Source organism: Electrona antarctica (assembly GCF_951216825.1).
Source record: "Electrona antarctica genome assembly, chromosome: 10".
Classification (NCBI taxonomy): Eukaryota; Metazoa; Chordata; class Actinopteri; order Myctophiformes; family Myctophidae; genus Electrona; species Electrona antarctica.
In genome coordinates this window covers 27,525,764-27,537,203 of record NC_136791.1, presented here as the reverse complement: position 1 = coordinate 27,537,203, position 11,440 = coordinate 27,525,764, and the positions used below count along the sequence as shown (strand labels likewise).

Sequence of the window (11,440 nt, the reverse complement as noted above, 5' to 3'; positions counted from 1 at the left end):
GTTGGGAGTACAGAACAACTGAAGCTGACTGTCTGGACAATACCTACTGAGATACACCAGCCTACTGAACCACACCAACAACAACCACTCAGCTGACTATAGACACTACCTACTGATCTACTCTACAGCAACAACCAGCAAGCAACAAAATAACCCCAAACACCATGAAGACCAGCATGCTGTCTGCCATCACTGTCCTGTTCCTGGCTTTCACCTTCGCTTCTAATGCCGTCCAGGTCCAAGTAAGTGACAATTCAATTCAATCCGTAAAGTACAAATACACTTTGATGTCAGCCTTGTATACTTACAAAGGTAATAGAGCGTCGCAGTCCCGCCTCCTACCCTGGACCAGGAAATGAAATCCAATGCATTATTCTCAGACATTTCTTAAAGTATTTATTTAAAGACGGTTACGCCGCGGACAAAGCCAACTCGAGTCCTGACAACTCATGACAACACAAACAATATTTTGGACCAAACAAATAATTATAAAGAAGAAAAACAATTATTTGTTTGGTCCAAAATATTGTTTGTGTTGTCATGAGTTGTCACGACTCGAGTTGGCTTTGTCCGCGGCGTAACCGTCTTTAAATAAATACTTTAAGAAATGTCTATGAGAATAATGCATTGGTTTTCATTTCCTGGTCCAGGGTAGGAGGCGGGACTGCGACGCTCTATAGAGCATGCACCTCCACTCTGGCCCAGGTGCTGGACAAAAGGCAGTACAAGAGGAAAAAATAGAGTCAACGTTTCGATCACTGGGATCCGAAACGTTGCATCAATAAACCAGTGGAGCTAAGTTTTCTACCAGTGTTGCAGACTCTATTTTTTTTTTTCCTCTCAGCCTTGTATACAATTTACAATTTACAATTTACAATTTAGGCATTTAGCAGACGCTCTTAATCCAGAGCGATTTACAATAGGCAAGAACAAAAAGCATGGGAATACATCACATATGTAAAAAAAACATATCTATATAATGACACTATACATATAAACTATAACTAGAACATATCTATATAATGACACTATACATATAAACTACACATATATGCTATACTATGCTGTACATATATACTATGAAGTGCTATGACTACATACAATGCACTTATTGTGCTGTCTACATGACATGCTATAAGTCTGTTTCAAATGCTATATAAGTCTAAGAAGTGCTGTCTAAGGGGGGTAGGGTAAGTGCTATGGGCCATGATGGAGTCTGAAAAGGTGGGTTTTCAGACTACGGCGGAAGATCGGGAGTGATGCTGCAGTTCTGATTGCAACGGGAAGTGCATTCCACAGTTTTGGGGCCAGAAGGGAGAAGAGTTTGGGACGTGTGGAGCGTTGTCCCGGCGTTTTTAGTGAGGGTACTTCCAGCTTCCCTGCGTTGGCTGATCTGAGTGCGCGGGAGGGTTTGTAGGGTTCCTTTCCCACTATAAAGGGAAGGAACTTAAATGCCTTGACATAGGCTACAAAGTAATCTTGAACTTTCAACTGAAGCAGGCCTACTACACATGATGTGACAGAGCAACTTTCACACTTAGTGGCGTAATATTTCACCAGGAGTATCTATACTTTGCCTCGATCAGGTACTGACTGTGACTGACTGTGTTCACTGAGTTTGTACCTCTCTCTCTAGGAGGGTGAATTTTCATTCTCGGCGGAGTCGGTCAGGAAGCTCCAGGCGTTGAACATTAGCGTGGCAGCGGAGCAGCGAAGCCCCCGGCTGCCGAGCCCCGGTGCATCGTGGGTCTGCGAGGACCCCGAACTCCCACTGGACTTCCTGCCTCTCTGCCAGCAGCCAGGAGCAGCCATGGCTCTGTCCAACCTAGGTCCGAATATTATTATTAGTATTATTTTCATCATCAAGTTGCTGCCATTGTTCTGTCCTGGTCAGATATATATGATCAATTATTCTCTTAGAGATAGAGATCATTCTATCCATTTCTCTTTCGACAAACAAGATTTTGTTCGATTATTTAAAACTTTCAGCCAAAGCAGTTTATTTTTTTAAATGACTGTCGATAAAAAAAATCTATTAAGCTGATTAGTTTTATGAACTGTCATGCCTCTAAGTCTAATTCATATAAACTGTACGAGCAGCTATTTGAATAGTGAGCGTTTTGAGTGTAATTTGGGTGTTTCTTTTTATCAATCTTACAGTGATGGTCCCCATGGATGTGTGTGAGATCTGCTCCTTTCCTGCCTGCACTGGCTGTTAACATCTACCACTACCTACCCCACTGCACTGGCTGTTAACATCTACCACTATACCTACCCCACTGCACTGGCTGTTAACATCTACCACTACCTACTGCACTGGCTGTTAACATCTACCAGTAACCCACTGCACTGGCTGTTAACATCTACCATTAGTGGTGGAAGATGTACTTGGATTTCGAGCAGCAATACCACAATGTAGATTAGAATTACTGTTACAAGAAAAAGGCTAGTCTTCAAAACTCTAAAGTCTAAAAACCTAAGTCTAAGTAGGCCTACTCAAATTTTACAAAACATTGTCAAACCTTTAAAAAAAACAAGTCCGATCTACATGCTCAACAAAGTCTTTAGCTTGTAGCTAAGGCTATTTTCCAATTCCAAAATATGAAACGATGCTTAAGTGGAATGTTTTGTTCTAATAATCTTACAAACAATTGCCATGGCGTAAAAATAAAAATTTTCCTCTGAGATGTTGTGAGAGTGAAGGATAAATAAGTGTCAAAAAATGGAAATAATACTCAAGTAAAAGTACCTACATTTTTTTTACAAAAGTACACTTGCGTAAATGTACTTGGTTGCTTTCTACCACTGCCTGAATGAAATGGAAAGACATGTTTTGCCAGACTACCTTGTTTTCTATTATCCTAATAACTATTAGACCTAAGAGTTCATTTCTCTGTCCAGAAAGTACCTCTACATTCTAAGACAACTGTTTTCTCTACAAACTGTTACTTATTGCAGCATACTAGCCATTTATTTTCAAATCACATTTTCAGCTGCGTAATTTATATTTGGAAATAATTTTGATATTTTAAGTTATATTTCAGAGACTGTCTTGCAGATCTTTGTACACTCATTTTTTCATTTGTATTTTTGAATAAAAAAAAGCAAAGTTTAACTCAGTGTTGTGTGTGTGCATTCCAACAAGTCATGTATTTATTTTCCAACCATTACATTAATATTTATCCCTGGAAAGTTGCTTCGTCAAATTTGCACTTGAGGTAAAGTACTAATGTAGCCTATACATGCTTAATAGTACATGCTTATGCATATCTTGCATTTTTAAAAGCAGTATTTGAACTTCATACTCATTTAGAGTAGTTTGTTAATGTTTGCTGCCCTCTAGTGCTGTTCAGATAAATGACAACATGAACAAGTCCATTTTTGTTCCCCCCTTAATATATGCCTTCTTTTTCTTTTTTTTGCTATTTATATATATTCTTTCTTTTCAACTATAGCCGATCTGCATCGACACGTTAATAGTAAAAGGCAACGAAGTTTAGGGATAAGGGGTAAGGCACCGGCCAAAATAGGGCCTGTCCTAAAATTTGACTTGACCAATAGTCACCAAAATCATCAATTTAGGATTTCACAGATTCACTTATTTTTCAAACATGTATCATCTTCTATGAGGTTCAACGTAAATGATACACAACCAACGTTGAAACAGACAGACCGGCCCACCTACCACAACCCACCTGGCCTGTTCTGAACAAATCACTGCCTAGTATTATTCCTAGTCGTTGATAATCCCAGTGCAGTAACACGTTCCTTAGTGATGTTTTGGTTTCCTTGTGTTGGTTTTCTAAGGCCCTGTTCACAGTCACAGTGGCAGCCCAAATCCAGCCTGATTGATGCGGCCTGAACAAGGCTATGAAATTAAATTACATTTTTAGTCGTTTCAGACTGAATAAAAACAATGGGCCTCATGCACCAACCGTTCTTAAAGTTCTTAAGAGGAAATTTGTTCTTGGACCCACTTAGGAAGTTTTTAAGAAGGTTTTGGGATCCCTCAATCTTTTCTTAGCTGTGATTTGTTCGTAGGTAAGAACAGAATCTACGCACACTGTGGAGCACTCTTAGGGTTCCTTTTTCGTTCTTAAATGCAATCTGAAAACATAAAGGAAAAACAGCGCCATCTGCATGATGCTCAAAGTTTGGTCTGAGGACCTCAAGGGGTCCTTGAGGAAGTTCCAGGCAGTCCACAGCAAAATATGGAACATTTTACCACTTTAATCCCATTTTATACTTTGAAAATAGCCAATCTACAAGCTCACAAACGCATCCCATTACTGCCCATTTTGAGCTTGTAGATCGGCTATTTTCGAAACATTTTAATAAATCTTCAAAACATTTCCCTAGCAGAAAATATTTTCATATGTGGGTCTGCAGAATGCATGTCAATTTGGGGGTCCTTGACATGAAAATGTTTGAGAACCACTGGTTTAGAGTTCACAACCCAACCCAAACAAACGCACCATACCCACCACATAACCCCCCACCCACCATCACCCCCCCCCCCCCCCCAAGTTGACTATTGTGAGATAAATAATAAAATACATTCATGAATATTGAAAATATTGAAATATTGAAAATATGAAAATGTCTGTTCACTTCAGTACCTCCACAGTATTATTGATTTTTAATGTTTGGAGTCTGGTGTTCCACCATATTTAGACTTTAGTTTAGGTATTCTTGACTTCACTCAACTTTATTTCTATGTGTGAGGTCCTGTGATTTATGTGTGCTGCAATCACACACAGGTGTGACTGCAGGCAAGGCCATGGAGTCATGCAAAACCACACCCACCTGGGTGAACACAGGTAGGAAAGTGAATTCCCAATGCTTTATATGGGATTGGTGGGGCGGTTCCCTATGGTAATTAGGATGCTAATTAGGACATGTGGGGCGTCTACCTATGATAATTTGAATGAACTGGCACACCCCTTCAAATTACGAGGATTTGGATTCATCATCATAAGAACATGCTTACGAACAATTCTGCCTACTTAAGAACGTTTCATGAATCTGACTGGACTTCTCTTAGGAATTCACTTAGGAAGAAATGTAAGAGGAAAAGTTAGGAACTTATTGGCGCATGAGGCCCAATGTGACTCCTCCGATTTGGATATGACTATATTGTATTGTAGTTACAGGGCCACAATGGAAACAAGTCCCCATCGGCTCTCTTGCTGTTTACATTTCAGACTAATAAAGTATTCAATCAATAAAAATAAAAGTTTTAGCCTGTGACCCAAGAGAGAAATGTGAAGTCACCCCGGGGAACCAAGCTAAAGGAAAATAGCAGATCTATAAGCTCACAGGGCTCCGATTCGTGCCGCTTTGTGAGCTTGTAGATCGGCGATTATCACTACTATAGCCTAGTATTGCATACTGCAAAGGTCGTCAGGGCTAGGGCAAGTGCTATGGTAATTGCTGTGGGCTAAGGTGGAGTCTGAAGAGGTGGGTTTTCAGACGATACGGCGGAAGATTGGGAGTGAGTCTGCAGTTCTGATTGATATGGGAATTGCATTAGGATATGAGTAACAGCTTTCACTCATTAGGATATGGGTGAGTAACAGTGTCTGTGAACAAAGAAGTGCTCTGGCCCTTGTCCCATTCAGGGTTACTGTTTAACCTGCAGCATCCCTATCTCACATGCATGCACGCGCACACACACACACACACAGACACACACACACACACACACACACACACACACACAGAGTGAGAGAGAGAAATATCACGGTCGTCTGTCAGATCATAAACCACAGTTTAGGTATATTAATGTAAACTTGTCTTTATCATTATCTGACACTCGTTGTTGTGCGTTAGGAGTTAGGACAGTGGTAAATGTGTCAGACGCACACCAAAGTCCTTTGGAGAGAACTGCAGAGGGAATCTGCAGAGGGAAGCCATGCCATAGACTGGCATGGCTTAGGGTCGGCGACAGAGTACAGCATCTTGCAATGGGTCTGGTCCACAAGATTCGATACTCCACCAAGATACCCATGTACCTGTGTAGATACTTCCTTAATGTTAACGAAGTCCACACCCACAACACCAGAGGGAGTGCAACGAATCATGTTCAACCCAGATTCGGCACAAACAAGGGACTAAATTATTTTCGCTCCTATGCCACCAAAATGTGGAACGCCCTACCAACAGTCATTAAGACATGCGAATCCCTTGACTCCTTCAAAAATGTTCAATCAATCAATCAATCAGGGAAATGTGTCATCATGATATGATTTTGAACAAGATGACAAGTAAGAAGATGACAGCAAAGTGACAATTAGAGGCCTGTAGAGGATAAAAAAGACCATTACTGCATCAAAAGTAATCAAGAATCTATTCTATAAAAACTGGTCAAACATTGGCCAAATTGTCAAATAAATGAGAGTTGCGCCTGTCAGACATGCACAGAGCAAGTTCAGTCAGGAAACCTCAGTGCAGTCGCTGCCGCCGTTCATTGGGCCGCCTCAGCATCACGTTCTCATTCACATGATTCATTTGATCCGATCAAACACTCACTCCATCTTCATACCGGCTATTTAAACTGGAAGGGTTTGCACTCCTCCTCCTGCTTGCTTGCTGCTGCTGATTCTGCTGCGCTGCTGTCTCACCCTCCTCCACCCCAGCTACCACCTGTCGTTTTGGATCTACTGTTTAGGTACGGGGGATTCAATGGGCCTCATGCGCCAACCGTTCTTAAGAAGTTCTTAAGAGGAAATTTGTTCTTAAACCCACTTAGGAAGTTTTTAAGAAGGTTTTGGGATCCCTCAATCTTTTCTTAGCTGTGATTTGTTCGTAGGTAAGAACAGAATCTACGCACACTGTGGAGCACTCTGAGGGTGCCTTTTTCGTTCTTAAGTGCAATCTGAAAACATAAAGGGAAAACAGCGCCATCTGCATGATGCTCAAAGTTTGGTCTGAGGACCTCAAGGGGTCCTTGAGGAAGTTCCAGGCAGTCCACAGCAAAATATGGAATATTTTACCACTTTAATCCCATTTTATACTTTGAAAATAGCCAATATACAAGCTCACAAACGTGTCCCATTACTGCCCATTTTGAGCTTGTAGATCGGCTATTTTCAAAACATTTTGATAAATCTTCAAAACATTACCCTAGCAGAAAATATTTTCATATGGGGGTCTGCAGAATGCATGTCAATTTGGGGGTCCTTGACATGAAAATGTTTGAGAGCCACTGGTTTAGAGTTCACAACCCAACCCAAACAAACGCACCATACCCACCACATAACCCCCCCCCCAGTTGACTATTGTGAGATAAATAATAAAATACATTCATGAATATTGAAAATATTAAAATATTGAAAATGTGAAAATTTCTGTTCACTTCAGTACCTCCACAGTATTATTGATTTTTAATGTTTGGAGTCTGGTGTTCCACCATATTTAGACTTTAGTTTAGGTATTCTTGACTTCACTCAACTTTATTTCTATGTGTGAGGTCCTGTGAGCTGCAATCACACACAGGTGTGACTGTTCTGCCCTCGCTGCTTCGAGGCACAGTTAGGCAGAAAGATAACTCCGGACAAAAGTATCGGGTGTAGTATCTCTTTTACTGAAGTCCCAGAGTAAAACTGAAATGAATACAAGTACAACAAAACATCATCAGTTTGATACAAATGTAGCATAAATGATCATTCATTTGACATACATAATCACAAAGATGCATAATATACTCACAGACAATGCTTTGTCGCACAACACAGAAAAAAGGACATCTGTCTGCCTTCACACACCAAACTGAACTGAACAAACTAGTGTGCTGCCCTGCTAATTACAATTTAGCACACCTTGAGCCAGGCCCGCGGGAAGTACTTTACACTAGCAGGGGCTGAACGTGTACCTGGGGGTGCGCGCGCGTAGCGCGCGCCGCAAAAATGCGCGTGCACGCGCATCATGCACGCGCATTTTCGCGCATTTTCACGCGCAAACGTGGCCTTTACTTTCCCTCTCCACACGCAAGTTATATATGAACGAACTGACACAGGCAATTAACCAGGATAAGGTGCCAATACTGTGATACAGCATATTTAAATCTCTTTTTTTTCCCTTTCTCTCCTGTTCGAGGGGGGGCTGTGCCTGGGGGGAGGGGGTGCTACAGCCCCCCCAGCACCCCTACTTCCCTCAGCCATGCCTTGAGCAGGCTCAGAAGAGACCTAATTACACAATGTCAAACACCTGTCTTAAAACAAGGTACACTCTTCAAATTAACTTGTGAAATAGCACCACCTACTGGCGGACATAGTCTCAGCCAGCACACTCCCCGTCTGACATCACTAACATGTCATAATTACATTTTCTTTACATTGTACTCATCAGTGGTCGGCAGGAGGAATACAGTTTCTGTTATGGGTCTCAAGAAAGTCTTGCATGTTTCTCCAGAGGCAAACCACCCCTTCTTGTAGGTAAGGCCTATCTGAGTGCCACTTCCTGCTGCTTTGTAGCAAAGAGGCACTTTTTCTTCCAACCATGCCAGAAGACATTGGAGAGTTTTTGAACGTGCCTCCGCTGGCGCTTGAATGGGTCACCTTCATCAGAATTGCCAGGAGGTATCGAAGGCACTCCAACCTTCTGGGTCATGAGGGTAGCTGGTGTCAGAATGAGAGGGAAGTTTGTGTCGGTAGATACAGGAATGTGATGTCGCTTCTTCGACATGCTACAGACTGAGGCGAGGTGTTGACTGGCTTGAGATTTGTTGGGGAGGCGTGGTCTTGGGGAGCGGAAAGACAGTGGAGCCACCCAACTCTTTGTGTCGTCCTGATAGACTTCCTTCTCCGTTATCTGTAGAACTGCTTGTTCTTCTATTGAGTAAACTGGTTTTTCATCTGCATGTGTGCATTGGAAGACTGTTTCTCCCATGACATCAACCTCAGTCAGCCTGTTTGGTTGACCAAGGATGGGAGAGTTAATCTTGTGTTGACCTTGGCAGCTGAAGCTCGGTCCCTCGTTCTCCAAGATGTTTGTCTTGAGAACGTTAACTTGGCTAGGATTGTGAGCCCTGTCAGGACAGATGTCACCCACAACAACCCACCCCAACGCTAACCTCTGTGCGAATGGAGCATTTGGAGGCCCGTTACGCACGTCAAGCACTTTGTGGGCCTGAATAACATCTCTCCCAAGTAACAACAGAATGTCTGCTTGATGGTCGAGTGCTGGAATCTCTGCAGCAATGTCCTTGAGGTGAGGGTGGTATTGTGTAGCTTCAGCAGTTGGAATTTCATTCCGATTGTCAGGGAGCATGTCACATTCAATAAGTGTGGGCAAGTGCAGACTGGATTTGCTGTCAGCTGATTCCACAACAAAATTGCTCGCTCTTCTCCCAGTCACCTCCGACACCCCTGCACAAGTCTTGAGAATGTATGGGGTAGTGTTTTTGGAGATGCCAAATATGTCAAAAAAGGAAGACCTGGCCAGGGACCTGTTGCTTTGATCCTCTAGAATTGCGTAAGCTCTGATTCTCTTTTCGAAGTGCCCTTTTGGGTAGACATAGACAAGGGATATTTTGCCACATGAGTGACCACCAGTCTTAGTTCCACAAACCTGTGTGCATGTGGAGGTGGCAACAGTTGGAGCCGACTCTGGCTCCCCGCCGTGATAAGTGACGGGCTCTTGATCATCTTGTATGGCCCAAGGTGCGGGACCAGCATGGAGAGCAGAGATGTGTGAGTCACTACCACATTCTGCACAGTGGATGTCGACTTTACAGTTCTTGGCCTGATGGCTGGAAGATGCACAGCATCGGAAACATATCCAGTTCTGCTTCAAGTAGGCCATACGTTCTTCCAGATTCTTCTCTCGAAATCCTCTGCATTTTTTAAGTGGATGGGGTTTTTGGTGGATGGGACACTCTTTGCTAGGGTCAAGACTTTGCTGCTGTTCAGCATTATTGACTTCCGTTTTGTTGACTATGATAGGCATTCTTGATTTGTCCTGCTTCCACAGACTTCTCCCTGCGTTGGAGGTTGTGACGAAAGGTGGCCCTGCTTTGGAGGTCGTAGCAGGTGGTGGAGCCGAAGACCTGAAACTGGGGTCATTTCTCATTTTGGCGTCATTCTTAATGAAGGTGGCAAAGAAGGAGAATGGTGGGAATGACACTGAATGTTCTTCTTTGTACCTTGTCCCATGTGTCATCCATTTCTCCTGCAGGAAATATGGACGTTTGTCCACTATAGGTTGGATGCCGCGTGCCGTGTCAAGGTACAGCAGCCCTGGTATGCAGCCTTCGCTCTTGGCAGAGTCTATCTCTGAAAGAAGGTCCCCAAGATCACGTAGTAGATGGGTGTCTCTGTTAGGAATTTTGGGGAAATGTTCTAACCTATCAAACAGGGCCTCTTCCAAGGCCTCAGGAGAACCATAACACTCTTGCAACCTCTCCCACACCTTGGCCAGTCCAAAGGAAGGCTGGTTGATGTGCACTGCTCGGACACGTTTTGCATGTTGTGAGGATTCATTGCCCAACCACTTGGTCAACAAGTCTAGTTCTTCACTGGCCGTTAAGCGTAGACCTTGAATGGCATTTTCAAATGAGGCTTTCCATGCGCAGTAGTCACCTGGCTTGTCAGTGAACCTTGTAAGTCCTCCACTGAGCAATTCACGTCTGGCAAGAAATCTGGTAAGGTCGTAGATATTAGAATCTTCCTGCGAGGAAACCTGTGGTGTAGGTGATGGTGGTTCATGTTTTATGTAGCCCTGAGACGGCCGGGAAACATGCTTGTAGCCCTGGGATGGCAGAGCAGCATGCTCGTAGCCGTGGGGTGGATGAGAAGCACGCTCGTAGCCCTGACGTGGATGAGAAGCACGCTCGTAGCCCTGGGGTGGATGAGAAGCACGCTCGTAGCCCTGGGGTGGATGAGAAGCACGCTCGTAGCCCTGGGGTGGATGAGAAGCACGCTCGTAGCCCTGGGGTGGATGAGAAGCACGCTCGTAGCCCTGGGGTGGAGGAGAAGCACGCTCGTAGCCCTGGGGTGGATGAGAAGCACGCTCGTAGCCCTGGGGTGGATGAGAAGCACGCTCGTAGCCCTGGGGTGGAGGAGAAGCACGCTCGTAGCCCTGGGGTGGAGGAGATGCACGCTCATAGCCCTGGGGTGGAGGAGATGCACGCTCATAGCCCTGGGGTGGAGGAGATGCACGCTTGTAGTCTTGGGATTGCTGGGGGCTTTCCTTGTGGTGCTGGGTTTGCTGGGGTACTCCCTTGTAGTCATAGGATTGCTGGGGGACCCCCTTGTAGTTGTAGTCATTGTTGTGGTTATTAACTGAGATATCTGCTTCATCTCTAGGTTCAACTTCATGTTTGAGTTGATGCAATGTGGTACGTGGTGGCACCTCATTGGCCATGACATGATCATCTGGCATTCATTTTTCATTTTGTAAGGAATGGGCTTTCACATACTCACTGGTACGTTGTAAGGGG

The 11,440-nt window shown here is 43.8% G+C and overlaps 1 protein-coding gene across 1 annotated transcript; it reads left to right on the top strand.

Annotated features, from left to right (window-relative positions):
• On the top strand, window positions 1-3,115 carry LOC306930662 (guanylin-like). Its single transcript, XM_079511745.1, has 3 exons — window positions 1-242; window positions 1,637-1,829; window positions 2,161-3,115. Exons 1-3 carry the CDS (start codon window positions 165-167, stop codon window positions 2,217-2,219), a joined length of 330 nt encoding a protein of 109 aa, XP_079367871.1. The 5' UTR covers window positions 1-164; the 3' UTR covers window positions 2,220-3,115.
• The last annotated feature ends 8,325 nt before the right edge of the window (window positions 3,116-11,440 follow it).

What these genes read in the sequence shown, in the direction of transcription:
- LOC306930662 (XM_079511745.1), top strand. Translation starts at nt 165, where the DNA reads ATGAAGACCAGCATGCTGTCTGCCATCACTGTCCTGTTCCTGGCTTTC. An exon ending in CTAATGCCGTCCAGGTCCAA is followed by an intron (nt 243 to 1,636) that starts GTAAGTGACAAT and finishes CTCTCTCTCTAG; the next exon opens with GAGGGTGAATTTTCATTCTC. An exon ending in CATGGCTCTGTCCAACCTAG is followed by an intron (nt 1,830 to 2,160) that starts GTCCGAATATTA and finishes TCAATCTTACAG; the next exon opens with TGATGGTCCCCATGGATGTG.